The sequence below is a fragment of the Gadus chalcogrammus genome, chromosome 3 (genome assembly GCF_026213295.1).
Source record: "Gadus chalcogrammus isolate NIFS_2021 chromosome 3, NIFS_Gcha_1.0, whole genome shotgun sequence".
In the NCBI taxonomy this organism is placed as follows: Eukaryota; Metazoa; Chordata; class Actinopteri; order Gadiformes; family Gadidae; genus Gadus; species Gadus chalcogrammus.
The window spans coordinates 9,509,024-9,534,334 of NC_079414.1; the positions used below are offsets into that span (position 1 = coordinate 9,509,024).

The following is a 25,311-nucleotide window of genomic DNA, read 5'->3' on the forward strand; positions in this document are numbered from 1 at the left end:
GGGCGAGACGTCTCAGACGACGAAGCTAACTCCAGTGTAGATAATAATAGTGTACATAATAATAAAACTAGTATTACTTTTCATACCCTGACATGTTTTGATTGTAAATGTTCCTGCAGTCTTCTTCTAAATGTCACATGATGTTGCTGTGGTGTCAAGACAGCTGATTTTATACAGGTTTCAGGTCATCCTACTTGAACCGGCAGGACGACCCCCTGCTGTATACAATCAGCTGTCTTGACACCTTAGCAACATTTATGTGACATTAAGAAGAAGTCTGCAGGAACTTGTCATGGTATGAAAAGTAATACTAGTTTGATTACAAGAATAATTAAGTCAATTGTTCTTGAACAAGTACAATCATTAATTCATTAAGTTTTTTTTTGTTTTTTTTTGTGTTAATTTGTTTGATCGGCAGACTAGTCTCAAGTTGGTAAAAAGTTGGAGCCGAAGTCCTGCATGAAAAACCTCATGTCCTCTGGTCTCTGAAAAGGTAAACAAGGGAGGGAGCCAAGATTTCGCCTTGATCCGATTCTTCTTCCGAGAGCATGGTGTAGCCTACATAGTCAGTGCCCGCATCGGGACGGACCACAAGCCATCGTTCTCGTTAATACTCAACTTCCATACTTGGGCAAACCTTCAAAGTGTTCTGTTCTCCTCCGCCCCTCAAGGTCCGGCTGAATCCTATCATCACCAGTTTGTTGTAAATTTCTTGTATTAAATAATCAGGGTTGATCATCTGAGGTTGTTTTGCACAATTTACATATTCATGCATTATATTTATTGATGTTTTGACTGTCTCAGCCATGACATGGCACTTTGTATAGTAATCGTTTTAAATGATGACATACATGCATTCATCTTAGGTAGAGGCCAGATGCAGCATAGCCACAGAGTGAGATGGCTCCCGTATACAACTCATGCATGAAAAACCGTTCTGAGATGTTAATACCGTGGGTGACTTATCGTTTGACGGTGTTGAATACAACATCCAAATCATCCTCAATGGCGGCTTTAACATAATTTTTTATTACAATAAATATTTATATGGTTTGTAATTTGAATGTGCTACATTTAACACGAGCTAGGTCTACGTTTACATTTCTGAACATTCTCTTTTTTTCGTTGAAGAATCGGAGCTTTTACGGTTTTTTTCCACTGACCTGTGATGACTCATGATGTGGGAGCTTACATGGATTTCCAAGGAACAGGGATCAGGAAGTTGTTGCAATATGCCTCAGCCCTACCTTCTCCTGGAGGACAGGTATCTCTAGGACACTAAATGGCTTTGAGAAGGTGTCTCCTAAATTATTAAATAGTTAAGTCCTACACCATAATTGAAATGTTTAAGCTACAAAATAAACATGAAGAATAACTGGTGTGTACAGTCTGTGCAGTTTTCTTCATGACTTTAATAACAAAATATGTGAATGACACATGCATGACAGTGTCTGATACAAAGTTAGAGAACGTTCAGCGTTAGAGTTTAAGTTTTGCACTTTCCAAAATAAAATATAATACCTAAACTAAACCATCTCCAACCTAATACCTTAACGTAACCATCTGTAAAAGATGACCTTAATATCAGTAACAGAATACCCTAGCTTTCCATTTAGCAATGTTAACCTAAAACCTAAATGTAGCTTCCAATTGGTTTAAGCTTTGTACTTCAGGACATTGTGCTATTCACAGTGACATTGCTGCTCATCACCTTGTCCTCTCGGAATCAAGGCAGGGTCGAGCTTCTCGCGTGGGTCAAAGGATAAAATTCATAGATCAGCTAAGGCGTGACAAAGGTCTCCAGTCTGCTAATGAAATATTAACATGCATGATACACAGACCTTCGTGGCACGCCATTACCCATCATGACTCCCGAGGAGACTCGACATGACTGTAGTACAAGATTTCCCCGAATTCATTGTTTCCAGACCATCAAACACTATGATAATCACCAATAATGACTAGCTTGTGCTCATCCGCCAGCAGAACAGAAACCTTGTTGGCTTGAGATTCTAGAAAACCCTTGGCTCCTTGGTTAGAGGTGGCTAAGGGATTCACCATGCTTGGCATTGCAGTGAAGAAAGTCTCAGAAAGTTTGTCAGGCCAATTACTGGGCCTACCTTCGCTCGCCTCTGGAATGAGCTCCCCATGTCCCCTCACTACACTTTGGAAGGCTTGGTAGTCATCGTCCCCGGGAACCAGGCTGCAAGCAGGGGCAGGGCGAGGCTCTTCACACAGATTTGAACCACAGACTTTCACAGACGGTTCCTCTTGGCCGTAAACATGTTCCATCAGGCTAGCTGCTCGGCCTAGGTGCGACGCGTTCAAGGTCTCGCGCCGAAGTGCTCCTGTTGAACAAACACTAGACAAGGAGGAGCCAACGCCACACAAGATGGAGGTAGAAGTGGCCTCGCTTCGAGAAGGGCTGTACTCAAGGTCTACCTGCAGACCATCTGTTGGGAATGAGCTCATCGAATGATCTCTTTTCATGTAGGATGAATCCTGTCTAATTACTAAAGGCTGCCTCTGTCTAGTCAGCTGGAAAATAGGCACCTGGAAATCTGGACTGGGGTCGTACGATGCATCCCTCAACATGCTGGGATTGAGCAAGGACTCACTAAGCACTGCAGGCAGGGCACCGTTCAACCCCTGGGTCCTAAAAGGAGGAGCCATGGAATAGTTTAAGATTTCAAAGAAGCCCAGGGTTGAGGTCCCAGGGACTGGATTGTAGCCCAGGTTGCTGTGGCCCATGAAGAGCCAGGGAGCCGTGGTGGAAGGCAGGGAGACCTCGGGGAGGGCCTTACGCATGGCGTCCTCCATGCTGGAGACGATGTCCGCAGAGACCTTCTGAGAGTTCCCCAGAGAGGAGGACACGCAGTCAGCTCTAGAGCTTTGATGGGAGTATACCCAGGGGCTGCTGCCAGGGAAGAGAACCCATTAGAGAAAGTCATACAATCGTGCCACATCGTGATCATCAACACACCCTGTATCTGCTATATTTACTTAATGTATAGATTTATAGCTGAAGAGAGCGACCCAATAGAAGATATTACTGTGATATGTACCAACCATGTGATTGTGTCATCTTTGACCTCTTTAGGGGAGTCAACATAGACAGAGCACAGGGCAGGATTCTGAGGCATTAGTACCTGGGAAATGATCAGCAAATCATTCAAACAATTGTTGATCCTTGCCTTTAAATTCACTCGATGATACGTAATAATCAAGGCGCAAGTCAAATTTAAGATATCAATATTATATTATATTATATATTATATTTTTCTTTTTTAAGTTTAAGTTGAAATTATGTCACAAAGATGTATTTATAATTTCTAGGCATAATATAATTACAAAGTGACCTATAAGTCGTCATATATAGTAACTTAGACCAGAAACGTCAGGTATAACTCTGTAATACGCATCGATATAATAAAGCCCTGTACCTTGGGCTCTACTGGTACCATATCTAGAAGGGTGGAGTTCTTGTATTTGCCAACGTTATACCACAACTTCGTTTTTAACCTATAAATAAAGATAAATTAAAAGTAAAAACATATTGAACATGACTTCATCGTTTAACACAGATTATTGATGACATCATGACACTACTGACTGCAAGGAGGAGGGTGACTCACCGTGTGATGAGATGTAGCAGGAAACTGGTGATGATCACAGCAGCAACACTCAGGCTCAGGATGATCACCACCAAAATAGTGTCGGAAGAAACGGCTGAGGAAGCACAAAATATATAACCTATATGAGAGATACATCCGTGCTCTTCCATGATCGCCAGCCACTAGCTCATTACATTTCTTCATTCACTATAGAGAATGGCTAAATTGACAGCACGCTGGCATGTTCGTTACCACTCACAAGATGCACAAATATACATATTTTGGGCTGCTATCCAATAATACTCAGCATACCCGCCTAGACCCGGAGACGGACAGGTGGAGATGGAGATGGGTGTAGCTAAGAACAGCAGGAAAAGCAAAGGAGAGGGTCGCCCAATTGATGGGGACCGGAGTTGGCTTAGGGTTTAAAACTTACGGGTGGTGAATGGGAAGTCATCACTACTTTCACTGTCGAACGACAAGACACTCCTCACGTTGACCACGTAATCCGTGCTCGGCTGCAGGAACTCCAAAATGCAATACAGTGTCCCAGACGAAACGTTGACTTCCTGGCGCAGAAAGACCAAGGATTCAACGAATAAATGGTGTCTAAAAACCTTTAAGAAAAATCCAAATGCATCCATAGTTCCACAACAACAGATATTGGTAGTATTAGTAGTACCCGAAACATTGAGTTTACATTGAATCATTTACATTTTTGTAATAATATTTTTTAAGGGAGATTCTGATTCTGGTTTACAGCTCAGTAGGCAGACAGAAGAAATTAGAAAGTTATTGACACGTAGATGAACCGGAGTCTCTGGGGAATGTGCTCCTACCGTGCCTTCCTCTCCTGGTCTGCGGTAGGTCACCACGGCCGTCATATTATAGATGGGTTCTTTATAGTTTGTGTCCCACTCAACCCGATAATCCCCATTTTCTCTTCTCACTGAAGTGACTTTAGGGGCTTTGGGTTTTCCTGGGGTGGGGGTTAGGCAGTACACAGAGTTCACTAAGGAGCAGGTAGGTGTTAGACAGTAGAGAGACCGGTCATTAAGGAGCAGGTAGGGGTTGGACAGGGAATGGAAACAGGTCATGAAGGACCAGGTAGGGGTTATACAGTACCGAGACTGGTCATTAAGGAGCAGGTAGGGGTTAGACAGTGAATATAGAGACAGGTCATTAAGGAGCAGGTAGGGGTTATACAGTACAGAGACAGGTCATTAAGGAGCAGGTAGGGGTTATACAGTACAGAGACAGGTCATTAAGGAGCAGGTAGGGGTTGGACAGTACAGAGACAGGTCATTAAGGAGCAGGTAGGGGTTGTGTAGATACAGAGTCTAGTAGCCTATTCCCAATACTTTGGAAATATTTGGAATGTCAAGGATTTTGGGCAAGAAAACGGTTTGCATTAAACTCACTGTTTTTGAACACGCTAATGTTTTTGGACTCCACTAGATCCCCAGCTTTCCACAGCGTTGTGTTGTGAATGTCTGACAAAAGAAACAAACTAATACCATGGTGAAGTTAGAAACATATTCTATAATTGATCTTCAACCGATATTGACGATCCGTAAAATAGCCATTACCCCTCCATGTTCATCGAACAACTGCATGTCCATGTCGGATCGGAGTCACGTGTTAAATTGCAATCACGCTCACTGAAAAGAGAATTAAAGCACAATATTTCGGATTTGAATAACGTATTAATAGCGTATGAGCTTTAAAAAAAGAATAAAAAAAACCTACAAGTAGGCCTACTACGTTGGGAAGCATTTAATAAGGTGATGATCATGCCTCGCATCGAAGGTTCGGGACCTACGTGTATCTCTGGGACCCCTCCACCGTGGTGTTGAGGTAATATTCGCTACAGTTTCTCGCGTTGGACGGAGGAAGGAACTGACAGAACATCAGCAGATCGAAGTCGTTGGTGCAGCGAAGATTTAGCGCTGTGCCTTCCAAACAAAAGATACATATTGAACTTTGAAAAAAGTCAGATTAAATACAAAACTCCGCCACCTCACCAAATGTCTCGCTTCAATGTAAGTCTTTCTCTTACCATGTGTGACCACAGAAATGCTGTTTAGAAGGAAGAGCCCCAGGTAGAGCCTGAATCCAAAGGACGAAATGTGTAACAACATTACTGCTGTTCATTGGGATCTTGGTTCACAGTGGAATCCGCTCCACAGTGCACTACGTGCTTCGCTCTGAATGTGGTTATGCTTTCTTGAAGTGCCCCACCTATTTCTTTGGAAAGGGGAAATAGGCCTCCTTACTCACACTCTGTTGAAACCTCAGCAATGGACCAACACTAACAATAGGCTATATGATGTTACGTATTTTAAGAATCTAAGCTACCCACACATAGACTCAATGAAGACCAAACATATTAGCCGTAAATACCATACATAGCCACAAGGGGAGCCTTACTGAAGGCTGCAATAGATACTTTATCCACAGAGGGCAGCACCACAGACCAAGCGAGGAAACCGAGGATTACGTCCCACCGGTTTTCTCCAAGTCTTCCGGTCCTCCGAGTCCATAAGAAAGCCTCCACATCTTGAAGACAGGTAGAACTCTCAAGGCTAAGCTAGGATACCGGTGGGTTAGTGTCTTGGATTAGCTAGGAGAACACTCTCGCACGTGCTAAGGCACATCTTCAATCTCTCTTAACTTCAGAGCATCAGTTTACCATACCGAAAATACTTTATACAAATAAAGTATCTCTTTAAAGCTATTCCTTTGGATTCGACCCCTCTTTCCTTGAAGAACATGATAATTGGTTGACCCCGACGTTCGTGGAAAGTCCGGACCGAGACTGGCGACCGCGAGGCCGTTCGGAAAGCAGTACAAGCTACTTACAGGCGCCACAACAAAGGTAAACAGAACCTGTTGTCAATGACTAAACTCTGTATAGTTAGATTAGTAACATTAGGTGAATAGCTTGTACTGCATCCGTCAGGCTGCGGGGACGTGTAATCTCGGACTGGTTTAAATTCATACAGCCGGTTACAAACGGCCTAGAATAAACTAACAGATTGAAATTAAATAACGAGCTCACGAAGTATAAGGGCTAGGAGTGTGTTTTATATGGGTTTGTAGATAGACAAATGCAATCCTGATTAGATCTAAATGTCCGTACCAACGTGGGAGACGTATTACCTGTGGTTATATGTTATTTATTTGGTGTAGCGCCGAAGTTAAACCGGGGCACCATAAGGTATATTTATTACCGACCATAAACTTCTGAACTCTTACGGCGGGGTGAGGAAAGGTCAGGTCTTTAACGTTAACCTAGCTTAGTTGCATATTAAACCGGAAGCTTGGCCGTAGTTAGCCAAGGAATTCAAATCGAATTGATTCCTCACAGCCCGGTTCATGTAACATCTAAATGTGCAATTTTGGTTAGTATAGAACGCAGCCGTAGAGGTGGACTTACGCAGGAATAACCCATCTGCTATCAAGCGCCTCGCTAACCCGCCGTGGGGACAAACTTGCAGGAATCTCTTACTTCTTATAGAGATCCAATACATGCTTTTGACTAGAGCTACCTGGGTCAAAACTAGTTTGTCTCTACAGCCCTTTGGATGTAACACGTGGTGTACGATTTAAGCGGACCACGCGTCTTGGAAAACGTGCGGTTCCTTTGTTCATACCATCAGTCGTTATAGTCGAACTCCTTTTTTGAAATAGACGCCATTTCTCTAAAGCAACGGGGGGCTCAACTTAAGTGTTACATCCTATCTCTCTCTCCCCCTCTCCCCCCCCCCCCCCCCCTCCCCTCTCTCTCCCTCTCCCCCCCCTCCCCTCTCTCTCCCTCTCCCCCCCCCCCTCTCTCTCTCTCTCTCTCTCTCTCTCTCTCTCTCTCTCTCTCTCTCTCTCTCTCTCTCTCTCTCTCTCTCTCTCTCTCTCTCTCTCTCTCTCTCTCTCTCTCTCTCTCTCTTGCAAGTCGGTAGGAGATGAATGGTCAGTCTTTTGTTAAGACTGCATAACCTCTGACCTAGGCAAAAGCACATCTCTCTCTCAGTGCCGGTGCTATCTTGTGGCCTGGTTGCGCAGTCCGGTAGGACTGGAACAACTCGAATAGTTGTTGTACTTTTTCTCCCATACCCTAGTAAACCCCTTTGATAACCCCAAACCCTTCTGTCCCTGTCTCTAAAGATCCGGTCGTCAGACCACCCTCCCCTCCCCATCCTTTTATCCCAATATCCCATATCCTATCGTAAACTCACCCCCCTCTCCCCATCCCTTTGTCTTAATATCCCATATCCTATCGTAAACTCACCCCCCCCTCCCCACCCTTCTGTCCTTGTCCCCACATCCTATTGTAAACCCCCTTCACACCCCTTTCATCTCTCTCCGCAGGTCCTGGAGTAAAAGCCCCCCACCCCCCTTTATTTTTTCACTTCTCCACCTTATCTCCACCCTCTCCGCAGGTCCTGTTGCAGATCCCTGTCCCCATCCCATTGAATACTGTTTATTGACGGGTACACTCACTGCACGACGTGCGAATAGTGTGTGCTTGGTCATTTAAGTGTTGGATATAGTAATAGGTTATCACTGCCTTTTGTCGTTCAGATAGAAATCAAGAAAAGTTTCTTTATCGATAAATAAGTTGTGAATTCCGAAAAACCCAAACACTCTTAGTACTTCGCAGCCCCTGTGCCGCGACCCCCACCCCCACCTAACCTCCCCCTCTCTCTCTCTCTCACTCACTGTCTCTCTCGCTCTCTCTCCCCCGCTCCCTCTTCCTCTTCCCCTCTCTCTCTCTCTCTCTCTCTCTCTCTCTCTCTCTCTCTCTCTCTCTCTCTCTCTCTCTCTCTCTCTCTCTCTCTCTCTCTCTCTCTCTCTCTCTCTCTCTCTCTCACTTTGATACTCACTCTCTCTCCACTTTGTTTGTACAGACATATTGCTTTTGGGCAACCAGGAAGGTTGTTCCACAGATTCAATACGGAATATTGAAGAGTAATTAACGTTGTACAATCTTGTAACTCCCAACTCCTCGCTCTTTCTCTCTGTCTGCCTGCCTGTCTAAAGGTAGGCCCTCCCTCACCCTTTAAATTCCTTCCCCATCCTTTAGTCCCTATCTCCCACCCCCCCACATAAAGACCCCCACCCCCCCCCCCCCCCCCCCCCCCCCCCCCCCCACAGAATAGCTTTGTCTTTAATGCCCCACTGGCGTCGTTTTGAGTACTTGTAGTTAACGATTGTTCATGGTTATGGGTGCGAGGTAAGGTCCTCCACTATCGGTCTCTGTGAAGATCGAGCCACAAAAGAACATTAACGAGAGTTCCAATCTCCTCCTCCACTGTCTTAATGAACCCCATCCCCCACCACCAATCTTCCTCCCTCTAAACCCTCATCATAAAGACCACCCCCCCAGCCTCTCCCACGACACATCTCTCTCTGTGTCGCTATTTTTAACAACGATAACTTTTATATATACATGTACACACAGCGCGGAGAAAGTGTACTGAGAGCGCAAAATGCGGTTAAGTGGTAGCCTTATGCCATAAGGTACCACAGTGTTCAGCCGGACAGATAGAACTCAGAAGTTTCTGTAGTCGGCTGATACGTATGTAGTATGCACCGCAGCCATATTTGTAGTTCTTGGTAGTGCCGCCTACTCGTTAACACGAGATTATTCCCAATTACATCTCAACATCTCCAAATGTACCACAAGTATATAACTATTATTAGTCCCAACTAGACGTCCCCCCAACTTTCCAAGTAGCCGATCTCTTGCATTTGTAATAAATTTGTTCTCTTTTCTCGTCAGGCCTTGGCAACCCGAGCAGTAATGGATGCCCGACATTCATCATTTTAATCGTTAACATTACTACAAATATTCTCTTTTCTAATCAGGAAGGCAACGATCAGTTGCCCATCATCATCATTTTACTTCTGTGCATAAAATATTAATTCTCTTTTCTCTTTAGGAGGTGGCAACACAAGCATTATAGTTGCCAAACACTCATCTTTTTACTTCTCTGCATTGATCTTAATTCTTTCTCTCTCCAGGAAATGGCAGTATAAGAACGAATGCCAAACACTGACAGTAATTATTTTTTCAGGTTGCTGAGCACTTCTGTCTATTATACATGCGTTTTGTATAGCAAGACAGGTAGAGAACCAGGCTGGTTCAAATAGACACGGGGTTCAACTGCTAGAATAATATGTTGTATTAATAAATGGTGCACATGGTTTTAAACGGTGCCCAAGGAGGGAGTTAGCTCAACTGCGGTAGACACAATTACAATACGTTTTTTGCGAATATTAAATGTACATGGCTTAAATTCTGCTATAATCAGCTACTACATACGAATAAACACTGCGTGAAATGTTCAAAGGTCAACTATTGCTTCCGTTGGAGCGATTGCAATAGATATAATATCGTACCACAATATGAATGCATTATCTTGTATTCGACAATTAGGAAAGCCGGATTCCAGAAACTAGAAGCCTACAAAAGGGCACCAACCCAGAGGTCTTGCATCAACCAGATCCCTGTACGGCAGTTACACAGTGATCTTAAAATAGCTAGACTCCACATCATGAACGGTTAGCCTTTAAAGTTGTCCATAGCGTGCATACCGCTCGTCCACAGAAATCCGGGGTTATCCAGGCCTGGGGATTCTTATTAGAAGAGTTCTGGGATAACCTCCAATAGAGGAGTCCCCCCCAATAGAGGATCCTGAGGACAAGCGGTAGAAATGCATAGTTCAACAGACCTGACGAGGTCCAAAATACCAAAATAAGAAATGGTTAGGATTGGTTAATTTTAATGCGCATGGCTGAAGCAATGCGCAAGGAGGGATGTAGTGTGAATATTAAATCAAGGATTGAAAGTTGTGTAGCAAGACAGATCACAGACCAGAAGCCGTCCGATCCAGAGAATCCTTCACCAACGTCGGTGACACCTGGCGAGTGGATCTGGGTGAAAAGACACCATCGAAAGACCTAGAAGACCGGTGGAAGGGGCCATACAAGGTATTCTTGGCCAAACCCTTTTCTGTTTCTGTAGAGGACCGACGTGGGGCCCAGTGGCACCACCTGAGCCGGTGCCGCAAAGCAGATACTCCTGGCAGATCGTGGACTGAGACCCTGACCGACCTAGCTGCACTCCAAGCCAAGTACAAACACCCCTCATCCCAAGACGATGGGCCACAGCGTGCCCTTAGGAAAGTACCTGGTAGGATTCCTTCTGGTAGTCCTGTTCCAAGAAGGAGCGGGAGACAACATCGCCAGGTACCCACCGCCTAAACCAACAACAACAGGTCAGGTCTCGTTAAAGTACTGTCGAGGGATAGAAAGTATCTTTGAGCTGAATTTTTGTGATATGCTGCCCTGTGGGACCAGGAAGGACCAGGTCTACCAGGCAGAAAAGTACATGTGCGTAAGCACCAGACGAGACGGTAGCTACATGAGAGATTATTCCTGCGGGGCGTGGTTTCAGGCGTCGTGGCTTACCCATCCTGGGTACAAGGAGGGCTATTATCCCCTGAGGTCCAACTACAAGGAAATCCAAAAGGGAATCTCCCTTACCAGAAGATTATATGGCTATAAAGAAGTCTGGAGCAATAATGGTCTAGCAGTCAAGGGAGAGTCAATATTCATAAAGCTAAGGGCAGATTTACTCATTCCCGAAAACAGATCTCATAAGACAGACAAAGGCCTGGTTTTTCTAACGTTAAGGGCGGATACTTATGGGGAGGACCTAAAGGTAGTTATCCATCTATCAGGAGTTGCATGCGGTCCCAATAAATTTCCATCTAGAGGGACGTATGATTCCTTAGGAGCGCCTCATCTCTCACCACCCCCGGTAGTGCACCCAAATGGAGGGACGCACGAAGAATATTGGGAGGTAAAGACGGGTGAGCTTGATCAGAACATGTGGTTAAAATGGATGAACTACACGGCCCGGGCCCAGGGCAAGACCAACTGCATTATCTGTGCCGCCGGCCGCCCCTCCTTGACCACAGCCCCCGCTAGAATCACCCCGCATAATTCACCGCAAGGTTTTGTTTGTCTATTGGAATTATTCGTGGACGGCCACATCCCAGGGTGCACAATTGCAATAAAATCCAGACTAAATAACATGTATCCTCAGACCCCGATTAGATCTTTACCCCCAAGATTTGAAGTTAATTTAACTCCGGACTATCATTGTATCACAGGAAGGGGAACAGGGAGAAAGGTGGGATCATTTCCTCTTGACTCTTGTAACACCACTAGAGAGATAAAATTGTTGTCCAATATGACCCGTGCCCGTAGTGATATATGGTGGTTCTGTGGAGGTCTGATCCTCAGGGGAGTTCTCCCCTTTGAATTCTCAGGAACATGCGCAATCATACAGTTAATAATGCCCATCTACATTTTACCCGATAGCAAGACGGTGATGGATCTCACATTATCCAGCAACGGTGGTCTCCCGGACTTGACCCGTCGGAAACGAGAGTATGCACCAGTCCCGGGTAGTTTTGATAAAAACATATACATAGACGCAATAGGAGTACCCCGAGGGGTCCCCAACGAACATAAAGCCCGGAATCAGGTAGCGGCAGGATTTGAATCAGTTCTATTTTGGTGGTCTACTATTAATAAAAATGTTGACTGGATAAATTACATATACTATAATCAACAACGGTTTGTTAATTTTACAGAAGAGGCAGTCAAAGGACTGTCCGAACAATTGGATGCCACCTCCCGGATGACCTATCAGAATAGGCTAGCTTTAGATATGTTATTAGCAGAACGAGGAGGGGTGTGCGGGATGATAGGGACAACATGTTGTACATTTATCCCCAATAACACAGCACCAGATGGGTCCGTGGCCAGGGCATTGGCTGGACTGCAATCCCTCAAGTTGGAGTTGGCCGAGAACTCCGGTATTGGTGACCCAATAGCTGGATGGATGGAGAACCTGTTTGGTAGGTGGAGAGGTATGATCCAGTCAGTACTCATCGCGGGAATAATGGCAGTAGCCGTGTTAATTGTTGTCGGCTGCTGTTGTATTCCCTGCGCACGAGGGCTACTGAATCGGCTGATCACCACAGCATTGGGCGCCACAAAAGTGCCAGGTGACATTCATGCTTACGTAGGAATCAGATATAATCCGTTGAACTTCAATGAGATACCACCTGAGGAACCTGAACCTATCCAATTACAATATATAGAATAAAATGCCACCATTTGTAGCACCTGTGTCTAAGATAATCAACATCCTGGATTTACTTGAATAATTAATTATTGAACCACCAAGACGAATTGTGTTTGTTATTATATAGTATTGTTTGGTTATGAGTACAACTCGTTATTTCTGAATCGCTGCATTAATAATGGTACAGTTGATCTTCTTTGAGGCGATTGTTTTACAGGCCACCTGTTACTGACACGACGACGACGGAGAACCTGTTTGAAGGCTCCCATGATGTAGGAGTAACCCCTCTGAGTTGAGCCCTTGACAAGGAGGGACGAGTCTTGGGTTCATGAATTACAGGCCAGACGGCGACAGAAAAAACAATGACTGCAATAAATCTATGCCCAAACCACCCACATGAACCGGCGCACCAATACACGAAGATCACCTGAACCCCCCAAATCCATGATAGCTTGTCAATTATTTTGAAATTTTAAAATTGTATTATGTCTACCAATTTTTACTTTACTTTTACACATGATGAAAATTGTATGGCCTTGTAGCACATAACCAAAAGTATTAGCTCAGGATTTCTATGAATGGTTTTGTTTGTGTGATATTTGGCCATGTGATTTTATGATAACAAGATTTATGTTCATTGTTAAATAATGACCTGTATTTCCAATGAGACCCACAAGGTGGATGCCATTTCAGTATTATGAGCCCGTTGTGGTTTTTCCCCTCTATTCAAGAGTTTTCCACAACGGTAGATGGTGTTGATCCTAATTTGACTGTTTTCGGTGTGGTAAATGGTGTTTATGATTTAAAATATTATTGTATGGTCATCTGAGATGACCAAGGAGGGACTGTTACGTATTTTAAGAATCTAAGCTACCCACACATAGACTCAATGAAGACCAAACATATTAGCCGTAAATACCATACATAGCCACAAGGGGAGCCTTACTGAAGGCTGCAATAGATACTTTATCCACAGAGGGCAGCACCACAGACCAAGCGAGGAAACCGAGGATTACGTCCCACCGGTTTTCTCCAAGTCTTCCGGTCCTCCGAGTCCATAAGAAAGCCTCCACATCTTGAAGACAGGTAGAACTCTCAAGGCTAAGCTAGGATACCGGTGGGTTAGTGTCTTGGATTAGCTAGGAGAACACTCTCGCACGTGCTAAGGCACATCTTCAATCTCTCTTAACTTCAGAGCATCAGTTTACCATACCGAAAATACTTTATACAAATAAAGTATCTCTTTAAAGCTATTCCTTTGGATTCGACCCCTCTTTCCTTGAAGAACATGATAATGACAAGATATTCTGTGTGTCCCCATGAGGCAAGGCGTGAATTGAAACCAAATCCTTACATCGATTAAAGCGATTATTTCCTATCACAATTTCCTAATTCCTATCACAATAGGCCCATTACCAGTTCCCAATTTTTTATTTCCTTTATTTCAACAGTTATCTTGACATTTATACACACATACACATACCAATACAAACTACCACAATTAATAAAACTAAACGAAGGGAATAGGAGATGTTGATGTTCCAGTTCACCAAGGGTCGTAAGACCAACAAAAGCTGAACATAATCAAACCTAACCCTAAACCTAACGCTAACCCTGAACTCCCCAAAACAGCTAGGACTAATCGTAACACGATCTAAAGGAGAGCCCTTCTAACCAATCAGAGGCGAGATTCCCAGACTTCTCCTATGAAAAAAATATAGCATGACGTTGATGGCTTTTCAGACACAAACCGGCGGCCATTGATGTGTCACACCTTTTGTTGCTCTGATTGACTATAGGTCTTTCCAAATGCGTCCAGATGCATTTCTGACTGACTGTTGATAAAGCCCAGTCAAAAAGAACGATGAGTGGCTCCAGAATAAGTCCATTTACGAATTAGTCTAGGGATGTCCGGCCATTTCATTTGGTCATTGTTTAGTAATGGAGCTTGAAAGTATTGGTCATAATGGGAAGACAGCGTTCTGTTTGAAACTTTATCATGACTTAATTAGCTTGGTCACGGTATATACATTGATTTATGGTGCGTTCTGGCGCTCATCCAAACCAATGGGCCGTGGGACTTATCCTGCCTCCAACAAAGAGAGGTGCACTGGAATGCCTGTCGAAAGTGGATCCTTCTACCAGCAAATCCGGGGGAGTTCGACCTACCCCGACCTCACCAAGATTAAGTCTGAGAATAATGGCAGCGCCCGTGGAGCCACACGTCGTGAGAGGTAAAACTTCAACGAATAGGCTATAAACTATCATGTTCTTCAAGGAAAGAGGGGTCGAATCCAAAGGAATAGCTTTAAAGAGATACTTTATTTGTATAAAGTATTTTCGGTATGGTAAACTGATGCTCTGAAGTTAAGAGAGATTGAAGATGTGCCTTAGCACGTGCGAGAGTGTTCTCCTAGCTAATCCAAGACACTAACCCACCGATATCCTAGCTTAGCCTTGAGAGTTCTACCTGTCTTCAAGATGTGGAGGCTTTCTTATGGACTCGGAGGACCGGAAGACTTGGAGAAAACCGGTGGGACGTAATCCTCGGTTTCCTCGCTTGGTCTGTGGTGCTGCCCTCTGTGGATAAAGTATCTATTGCAGCCTTCAGTAAGGCTCCCCTTGTGGCTATGTATGGTATTTACGGCTAATATGTTTGGTCTTCATTGAGTCTATGTGTGGGTAGCTTAGATTCTTAAAATACGTAACAAAACTTAACTCCTCTAGGTGTGGGTTGTTTTAGACACTGCAATTTTAACAGAACTTGTTTTTTATATTATGGCGTCAAATTATGGCTTATTACTACGTTATTATCTGTTAGCATGAAGATATATATGGTAAAAGTATACCAATTTATCTTACATAGCGATATGCAGCGCTTTTACATATAGAGGTCCAGAATGATGAAGATGTTTTAGTTAGAAGATCGGTATATCTTCAACCAATTACCCAGGGCTGGACATTATGTAAATCAATGTGTTTGACTAATTGTTAATATTGTAATATGTCCTCTGAGGAGGCTGCGATTTTGGTAGTAGGCAAGCCTACTCATTTGTTGTGATTAGGCTCGGTGGGAGTTCAAAGGTTAGCGAGTAGCTGTTGCTCTTTTGATGCATAGCCTAGCCGTTAATTTAACGTTTCCGTTCGAGGAAAGATCCAAACCCCTCATGGGACCGCTATACCAGCACGATTTCCGCACCAGGGCTCCCATGTGTGATTGGAACCCGGCCGCCCTCCGCAATGTCTTCCTACAAGGGCTGGCTGGGTACATCAAGGATGAGCTCCTTGCCTACGACCCGCCGTCATCACTGGAAGCCCTGATCGAGCTCACTACACGCCTCGACCTCCGAATCTAGGCTCGCAGGAGGGAGAGCCGTTCTGACGCTCCGCCACGCAGTCCTTTTCGCCTCCTCCTTTCGTGGCCCCCGGCAACCCCCGCCTCCCTTCCGCTGACCCCAACCGCTCCCCTGAGAATGGGGAATCCGGAGCCAAAGCAGCTGGGCCGCACCTATCTTTCTCCGGAAGAGAGGGAGAGAAGACGGAGGCAGAACCTCTGTCTGTACTGCGGCCAGCCTGGACACTTCGCCGATCAATGCCCGGTAAAAGCCAGAGCTCACCAGTAACCAGAGGCATACTGGTGAGCTCCATCACAGACTCTGCCTCATCAACAAGACCCATTCTCTCCGGTGAGCTCCTGTTGCCCTCCGGTTCCCATCCCGTAACCGCCCATGTCGATTCTGGGGCCAACGAGAGCATCATGGATCGGTCCCTCGCTCTTCGGCTGGGACTCCATCCAGAGAAACTGCCATCGCCGATCTCCTCCAGAGCCCTGGATGGACACGTGCTGGGGAGGGTAACTTCCCGGACAAACCCTGTGCACATGCTCCTGCCGGGAGGCCACAGGGAGACCATTCAATTCATGCTCCTGTCTACACCCAACCAGCCGGTCATCTTAGGTCACTCCTGGCTTTGCAGACACAACCCCAACATCGACTGGTCTACTTGCACCATCCGAGAATGGGGGGTCATCTGTCAGCAGTCCTGTCTCAGGACCCCTTCACCGTCGCCTGTTACTCTCGATCCTGCTCCAGCCTCAGACATCTCCGGGGTTCCTGCCATTTACCATGACCTCAGAGAAGCCTTCAATAAGGCCAGGGCCACCTCCTTGCCCCCTCACCGTCCCTACGATTGTGCCATCGACCTACTTCCGGGCACTTCACCCCCCAAGGGACGCTTGTACTCCCTCTCTGCTCTCGAGCGAGAGTCCATGGAGGACTATATCCAGAGTTCCCTAGCCGCAGGGATCATCCGACCCTCCTGGGCACCGGCTGGGGCCGGGTTCTTCTTCGTGGGCTCGAAGGACAAGTCCCTGAGACGATTATCGAGGTCTGAACAACATCACGGTGAAGAACCGCTATCCCCTTCCACTACTCTCCTCCGCCTTTGAGCTGCTCGAGGGGGCAACGGTCTTCACCAAACTCGACCTGAGGAATGCCTACCACCTGGTCCGCATCAGAGAGGGAGACGAGTGGAAGACGGCCTTCAACACCCCAACGGGGCATTACGAGTACCTCTTGATGCCCTTCGGCTTGATTAACGCCCCGGCAGTCTTTCATGCGCTGGTCAACGACAGTCAGGAGCACACAGGGCCGACTTTTTACAGAGGGCTGTTTTAATAGCCTCAAACGACACCTGACATGGCTCCGACCACTGGACTGTATCTGGGGCCCTCTTACGGGTGAGGTCGGTCAAGGGGCTGGCCAGGTCGGAGAAGTGTGGTACAAACTGCCGGTAATACCCTGCCAGCCCCAAGAACCGCCTCACCTCTTTCTTGGTCCTGGGCCGAGGGGAGGCGGCGACCGCTGCGGTCTTCCCCCCCCCCCCCCCCCCAGGTGGTATCCCAGTTATTGGATCTCCCCCCGCCCGATCACGCACTTCCTCGGGTTGGCCGTGAGCCCCGCCTCAGCGACTGAAGAACGGCCGCCACCTGCCGCATACGCTGCTCCCACGTTCCACTATAGATGACGATGTCATCAATGTAGGCAGCAGCATACGCGGCGTGGGGCCGTAACACCCAGTCCATCAGCCGCTGAAATAGTGGCCGGGGCCCCGAGCAACCCGAACGGAAGCACCTTAAACTGGTAAAGACTGAGCGGAGAGGAGAAGGCCGTTTTTTCCCGGGCTGCTGGAGACAGCGGAGTCTGCCTGTAGCCCTTCGTGCAGTCCAGAGTCGTATAATAGATGGCCATGCCAAGCCGGTCCACAAGCTCGTCGATCCGAGGCATTGGGTAGGTGTCAAACCTTGACACTGCATTCACTCTACGGTAGTCTACACAGAACCGCACGGACCCGTCCGGCTTCCCCACAAGCACGACGGGACTGCACCAGTCACTGTGAGACTCCTCGACCACGGCCAACTCCAACATGGTTGCCAATTCGCGCCGCACCACATCTTGTTTGTGGACGGGCAGCTTGTAGGGGCGTGTCCGCACCGTTAACCCGGGCTGCGTCTCGATGTTGTGAGTAATTAGCGTGGTGCGACCGGGCTGGGGCGAAAAGACGTTGGCGAACCGGAGTTGCAGACCAGCAACGTCCCGCGCCTGACTCCCTGAGAGACCCTCGCCCTGACCGACCGGGGGGGTGGGGCCTGGGCTAATGACGTCCGGCCCAAGCTCTTCTCTCTCCAGTAACGTTTACGCAAATGCGACAGGGACCGCATCATTCCACCTCTTTAGGTGGTTGATGTGGTATGTTGGGAGTGGCCTCCCGGGGTCCCTCGCCGCGTCCGCTGGAGGTGAAGAGCTCCCGGAGCATGGCCCGATCGGCGGCCAAGGACTGGGCCAGTTCTGTAAGCACCTCGTTCTGCGCTTGGTGTATTTGACTTTGTCGCTCCGCCATCTGGGCCAGGTGCCCCGAGCAAGTTTCCCAATGGGGACTGGTCCATTTTCTTTGCCCTCGCCCCACATTGGGCTCCACTGTAATGGGTAATGAGCACGGGGAGACCAGTTTCGTTTGTCCGTTTATTGGGAGCTCTTTTATTCAATAAACCAAACTTAGGCTCCAAAACTATATTATAATGGTCGAGATCCGTGCGCTTCCTGGTTCTGTCGATCCCAGTCTCTGGATCTCTCTCTCTGGTTCCTTCTCTCTCTTACTGAAACACAAAGCAGGCACATAAGTACACATTCCCTGATTGGACCTGATTGCGGGCACCTGCTTGCAATCAGGTCCAATCCCCCCAGCCGATCCGGTGTGTTCCCAACCGTCCTCTACCTCCCCCTGCAGGCCAGACGTTGAACGTCCCCCCTCACACTCAGACCAAACAGATATGCCCATTGCCAATAGCACAGAAGAACATGGTTAATTAGTCAATATCAGATGTCTGTGTCCCGCCAAATTTCTTCAGCAGTTTTCATCTTGTAATTTCTTCAGCAGCTTTGTCTGCAGGTCCAGCATGGTGAGGGATCCGTTGTCCCTCTTCAGGGTTATGATGAAAAGGTAAGCTTGCCCAATATAGGCTCTATCCCCAAGCATTTTTTTTGATTTGCGCATCATGCACCTTGCAGGGTGCATGAGCGATGGGCTAATGACATCCTGTTCTTTTGCTTTTGTTTACATTGTTTTGCATATTTGTACATGCACCTTGCCGGGTGCACCCACAAACATGTTGCGTAACCTCCCAGTCTCCTCCAAGATCCCTTGCAGAACTACAGAGTAGTAATTCTTCCTATTCAAGACCACACACCCCAATGGTGTGTGGTCTTTGTATTTCCATGTGGCATCCATCAATGGCCCCTGATAATGTCTTGTATGCCACACTTTGGGTTGAAAGCAGCAGAGGAGTCCTCTCACAAATGGTAGACCAGCTGATAAAAGAGGGCACCATGTTGCAAAAAGCACTTCCACAATACATCTATGGGCTGATGATTGTGGCATGTTAAATTTGTCTGACATTTCATGAGAACTATTCTGATTGCCCAAATACCAAAAAAAAAGTGCAACCTTTTGCCTTCGAGGAATTGCAGGAGGGCCTGTGTGCTCTTCATTTAGGCCCAGTTGCTTCAGCAGGTAAATAATGTCATCAAACTGGGAGTGGGTAATGCGAAGATGTCTGTTAAATGTGTTTTCATCCATTTGAAATAGTATTTCCCACTCAGTACCAGTCTTGAGAATTTGCTGTGGGGGCTCTACAGTGCGCCCATTTCACTCGCATTTGCGAGTGAATATTTCGGCGTGCGAACGAGAAAAACAAAACAGGAGCACACGTGCGAGTGACTTCTCCACAGCGCACTATACTGTGCGTTCACACCAAACATCATATAGGATCCTATATGATGTGACGTCTATGGGCGAAACGATTCCATACAAAGCAGAGATTCCATTTGCAGCGCGACACTTTTGCCCGGCACGGGCGAGCGCGTTCACGTGGATTTCAGGTGGATTGAAATATTTAAACTTTGCCGCGACATTCGCGTGATGACAGCCAATCAGCGTTCAACAGCGTGGCCACTGAGTGACGTACGTAACAGCCTTTCAATCAGTTTTCAACCGGCCAACCGTTCCCTGCAGTGCAGTCCGGGGTGAACCGCAGCATGGAGGAGAAAGTGATTGCTGCCGTTTGCGACTCCCCGAGCTCTATATAGAATAGTATATAATGTAATATTATTGTATTGTATATACAATATCACGGCCAAAAGCTCTGTGCTCCTCCGGATAGCCATAGCGCAGGGAGCGCTACGGGAGGGTTTAGCAGGGTTTGTTTACCTACGTTGCTATGGTTACCAGTCTTGTGTGTTCCAACGGTTTATTAGGTATCTAAATCGCTGTCTAATCAATACTTCATTCACTGCCTCTTCCGTGGTCATTACAATATTATGAATAGACTGCGTGGAGAAAGTTAATGCTGTTATGGTAGACGATAAAGTCTACAAAACAACCCCCAACTGGTTGAAGGATTTCGGGTGGCTAGTTTATGATGCTAAGAACATGAAAATGTTCTGTACATTTTGTAAGGAAGCCCCATCGGCAATGGCAGGCTCCTCTCTGTTTATAACGGGGAACCCTAATCTGAAACGCGATGCTGTGGTGAAATACATCGAGTCCACTAGGCATTCTCGCTGCCCGAGTTCTATATAAATCACACCCAGCCCAATAACCCTGGTACGGTGGAAGCCGAAATTGGTGCTGTTTTGTGTAGCCTGCATGTAATCTTGTCTATTTATTTGTCTTAATTTTGCTTTAGTAAGTGGGTTCTGTTGGTGTGTGCAATTTCTGCACGCTAATAAATGTTCTAAACAAAAACCTATTGTGCCCCCATTTTTTTCCTGTGCTCCTAAATTTTTTAACTTAGGGGCACGAGTGCTCCTGAAAAAAAAAGTTAGCGTAGAGCCCTGCCTGTGGTGTAAGACATTTGGCAAGTATTGCTATTCTGAAAAGGAGAGTTTATGAGTTCCTGAATTACGGACAGAATTTTAAAAAAATGATACAATAAATGCAGATGACATGCAGACAACTTTGAAGTCGGAATTGGTGATTCACTTTTCTCCTTTTATATATTTTTGCTTTATTATGAATAATATAAATTGCGGAATGTTTCTGTTAATAAAATAGGCATCTTAAGATAAAACAAAACAAAAATAGATGATAATAACAATCATACGAACCACAACACGTTCTCAACTACATGAAAACACTACAAGCAATGATTTGATGGGTTTGGATGCCATGAATGTACTTAGATAGAAAAATGAAGTCAAGTGTGTCACATTTTAATCTGGATATGAATATTGTGGTATACTTTCGTTTTGTTTTTGGCAATTCCGACTTCAAAGTTGTATGCAAAACTATTCAGTAACTATGATCTTATGACACTTAGCATCACACACGCACGCGCACACACACACACACACACACACACACACACACACACACACACACACACACACACACACACACACACACACACACAAAGAAGGTCGGAAAATAGTAGTCAGGTGCTAATGATGACATGCTAAAGCTGGTAAATCCGGCACAATGTCTTTCAAATGCAATTTATTCATTCAAACAATGACAGAGAAGGAGCCAATGTAAGTTATTGACTACGTTAACCAAGGAATACTGTGAGCATGTTTTCCAGCCAGGTGTTTTTGTACATCCTTATCAAAACCAAAAAGTACCGCCGTTTTTTTTCTACATCAACAAATCACATGACGTTACATCCTACACGAAGAAGCTAGCGTGGGGATTTCCCAACATTGGGCTCAAGACAGACCGCTATTTTTGTTATTCTGTAAATGTAGTAAATAGAAAGAAGCTGCAGTAGAATAGTTCTATAGTGCAGGTTTAACATTAAAATGATATAAAGTTATTAACATAAGACACAACCCAGACAGCAAAGAGACGTATGTAACAGAAGGGGATGCTGTCCTCTAGCGGCGATGAGGAGATCTTGCAGGCTGCCATTTAAAGGTGACATGCTTTAAAGAAGTCATGGTGGTTAACGAGGCTCGAACACTTCCCCTGCTTCATACGCCGGCTATAAAATAAATAAGAATACGAGAAAAATAACAATTCTGATTACCCATTTTAATTTATGTCTCTTAAACAAAACGAATTGCTTGATTAAAAAAATATTAACTTTATTCCAAGAACATGTTTACAAAGGGTAGGAGGAGAATACTCACAGCCAGTTACCAGAGTGTAAGAAGCAAGCGACGTCATCGTAAATGTCTTCATCGGTGAAGGCTTGATGAGGAGAAGGGGGGGGGGGGGAGGTAGATAGGTTGTCATGGTAAAACCAGTCCTATAACTTTTAGCAAGTAGCCTTTGAATTGTGTTTGTTTCTGTATGTATATATTAGTATAATAATAATTACTGATATGATATCTTGTCTTACCCTGGCAGTTGGTCTGGCAGAGGTTCCAGGAGGGCTGGAGGTTTGAGTCGCAGTGAAACCTGTCATTCAGCTGGAACACCCCGTAGAACCGCTCACCTTGCTTGGGTTCGGGGCTTATGGTGGCTTCCTCCTCCTCCTCCTCCTCCTCCTCCTCTTCCTCCTCCTCCTCCTCCTCCTCCTCCTCCTCCTCCTCCTCCTCCTCCTCCTCCTCCTCCTCCTCCTCACTTTCATCTTCCACCTGCTCCTCTTCATCACTTTCATCTGCTTCCTCTTTATCATCGTCTGTAGCGTCAGCCTCGTCATCCTCGTCTTCCTCCTCGTCTGAAACTTTATCCTGGTCTCCCTCCTCTACCTCAGCCTCATCATTTCGGGACGCGTCTTCTTCGAGGGAATTCTCCATCGCAGTCAAATTGAGGGGCTTCTCCGTCGTGGCTTCCATACGGTCTTCCCCGTCTCCCTCCCCTGCCATTCTCTTCCTCCTGGAACCGTGGGTGGTAGACCCCATAGGGGTCTTGGACGTCGTGGGGGACATGGTGGTGGTCATGGACACCGTGGTGCGGTTGGACACCCTGGTGTTGTTTGTGTTTGTGCCGCTTGTTGCTGTGTTGGTGGTGGGCATGGCGGCGTCGGAGACCGGGGTGGGCATGGGTTTGCGGGTTGTGGGGGTGGGGGTGGGGGTGGGGGCGGAAGTCGGACTTACAGGTTCAGGTTGGCTGATGAATTTCACCAAACCGGTTGTTAGGTTACTCCTCTTCTCCGCATCGCAAATCACTGCAGACAGAAAGACAGACAGACAAACACAGGTACACAAACAGACAGGCCAACACAGGAAGAAAAACAGATAGAGAGACAGAGACAGACAGACATCAGACCTGCCCAGCATCTAAAAAAATATCAGAATATCTGGATTGAACTTGAAACAACTGACTTACTGACCGACTGACTGACTGACTGAGAGTGTGACTGACTGTCTGACTTATTGACTCACTCACTCACCCATGGATTCAACACCATGGGTGTTTTTCCCCGGACCTGTTGCCAAGGTAACAGGGGGTTGGTCCTGGGGAGCATGACCTTGTCTCACCTCTAGCCAGGATGAGGTTCGTGAACTTCTTCCATTGGGAGGGTAGGATCAGCGCCTCCTCCAGAGCCATCTTCATCTCACACCTGCTGATCCTCTTGGCCTCCGCTGCCTCACCGCACAGAAGCACCGCCACCACAACGGTCACCGCGGCCACCAGGAGTCCTGCCCGCTGCATTCCTTCACCCAGACGGACACTGATAACTCCTTAGCCAAAGCACACAGTTAAACCACACCCATAAACCAACTTGGTTTATCATACAATCTTACAGCAAAACCACTCTAAAAAAAACTGTTGGAATATCAACGATACAGCATCAAAACTAAATTACACAACCTAATAGTGAAATCACCCCATTCAAAAAACTGTCAACACAATTAAAATACGTGTTTAACAACTTAACAAAGTCTAAATATTTTGTGACTACTTGAGTAGTTTTTTGGTTTTACTTGTTTTTAATTGTTTTACTCCCCTACACAATAATTACATTTGGGCAAAAAATATTCTGAAAATTATTATTTTATGTCAGAGCTTTCGATTTTTTGATTGCTGTCGGGATGTAAAGAGAATGGCAACATTCAAAAATAAAATACCTCTCTAGCTTTAAAACAACTAAACTACACCATAAAAACAACGAAACAACATGGTTAAAGCAGCTTAAAAAGGCTTCACCTGTAAAACGGCTAAACTAACTAAATACCCTCGCCTAATCAGACATGTAATACAATACAATGTTATCCTTCATTTGATACAATACTCTATTAAACAACATAATATACACAGTTAAAACCACGAAACAACACTGTTAAAATAACTAAAATGCATTATTAAAACAACTGAAGCCATTCAAACATCTTAATACACCAACAACTAAACTAAATCATAACAACAACTAAACTACACCATAAAAAACTTAAAAACTGCCAAATTTCTAAGTGACAATGTTAAAACAACAAAAGAAAGAAAGAATTGGAAAGAAGAGTGGATGACATAAAACAGATGTATTAACACATGAAACAAGTCCTTACTGTATATACTGGATTTTCTGTGGTGGTCTCTGTGCTAAGATCTTGTTCTTCTTTCTCGTTGTGACAATAAGAAGGGAAGGGTTCATACATATACCTGAGCTACACCTGCTCATGGCCAAACCAGTTTCTCCATTTCTGTCCATCCACTTCCTTCACGTCACACCATTGGAATTTACACAAAAGCGATTTCAAGCATTTGTATATCCCAAACTCCACATTGCAGTTAACAAGGTATGAAGATGGACACACAAACATCATGCAAACATTGAAATGGAAAGGCTTTCAGAGTTGGGGTGTTAGATATATAACAAAGTTATTCAGCATAGGATTATAATTTATATTGTTGGTAGTCAGGTTAGGTATGTCACAAAGGCAGGAGTGAATGTTTAATTTCCATTTTTTTTGTTATTATCTCTGAGAGTCAGAGCTTGTGATTCTGTGTGTGAGGGTGTGTGTGCGTGTGTGCGTGCGTGTGCGTGTGCGTGTGTGTGTGTGTGTGTGTGTGTGTGTGTGTGCGTTTCTGTGTCAAAAA

General features: G+C 45.6%; 3 protein-coding genes across 9 annotated transcripts; 1 reads left to right on the plus strand and 2 right to left on the minus strand.

Annotated features, from left to right (window-relative positions):
- Positions 1-220: 220 nt before the first annotated feature.
- On the minus strand, positions 221-6,207 carry LOC130379177 (uncharacterized). Of its 4 annotated transcripts, none has more exons than XM_056585862.1 (10): positions 5,674-5,754; positions 5,437-5,595; positions 5,204-5,275; positions 5,036-5,124; positions 4,454-4,593; positions 4,051-4,183; positions 3,636-3,729; positions 3,444-3,522; positions 3,070-3,149; positions 221-2,917 (listed from the first exon to the last, which is right to left on the minus strand). In XM_056585862.1, exons 2-10 carry the CDS (start codon positions 5,523-5,525, stop codon positions 1,933-1,935), a joined length of 1,761 nt encoding a protein of 586 aa, XP_056441837.1. In that variant the 5' UTR covers positions 5,526-5,595; positions 5,674-5,754; the 3' UTR covers positions 221-1,932. The 4 variants fall into 4 exon arrangements, 3 of the variants coding, with proteins under 3 accessions (XP_056441837.1, XP_056441836.1, XP_056441835.1); XM_056585861.1 differs by having other exon boundaries at positions 222-2,914; positions 5,437-5,569; positions 5,674-6,207; XM_056585860.1 differs by having other exon boundaries at positions 222-2,917; positions 5,437-5,569; positions 5,674-6,206.
- LOC130379172 (uncharacterized) lies at positions 5,750-14,125 on the plus strand. 2 transcript variants are annotated; one of them, XM_056585849.1, is made up of 2 exons: positions 5,750-6,184; positions 10,639-14,125. In XM_056585849.1, exon 2 carries the CDS (start codon positions 10,774-10,776, stop codon positions 12,793-12,795), a length of 2,022 nt encoding a protein of 673 aa, XP_056441824.1. In that variant the 5' UTR covers positions 5,750-6,184; positions 10,639-10,773; the 3' UTR covers positions 12,796-14,125. The 2 variants fall into 2 exon arrangements, with proteins under 2 accessions (XP_056441824.1, XP_056441823.1); XM_056585848.1 differs by having other exon boundaries at positions 5,793-6,492.
- Positions 14,126-21,279: 7,154 nt separating this feature from the next.
- Positions 21,280-24,854, minus strand: LOC130379197 (nucleolin). 3 transcript variants are annotated; one of them, XM_056585886.1, is made up of 5 exons: positions 24,780-24,831; positions 23,754-23,930; positions 22,670-23,440; positions 22,458-22,518; positions 21,280-22,309 (listed from the first exon to the last, which is right to left on the minus strand). In XM_056585886.1, exons 2-5 carry the CDS (start codon positions 23,926-23,928, stop codon positions 22,237-22,239), a joined length of 1,080 nt encoding a protein of 359 aa, XP_056441861.1. In that variant the 5' UTR covers positions 23,929-23,930; positions 24,780-24,831; the 3' UTR covers positions 21,280-22,236. The 3 variants fall into 3 exon arrangements, with proteins under 3 accessions (XP_056441861.1, XP_056441860.1, XP_056441859.1); XM_056585885.1 differs by having other exon boundaries at positions 21,281-22,309; positions 23,754-23,954; XM_056585884.1 differs by having other exon boundaries at positions 21,282-22,309; positions 23,754-23,957; positions 24,780-24,854.
- Between the last annotated feature and the right edge of the window lie 457 nt (positions 24,855-25,311).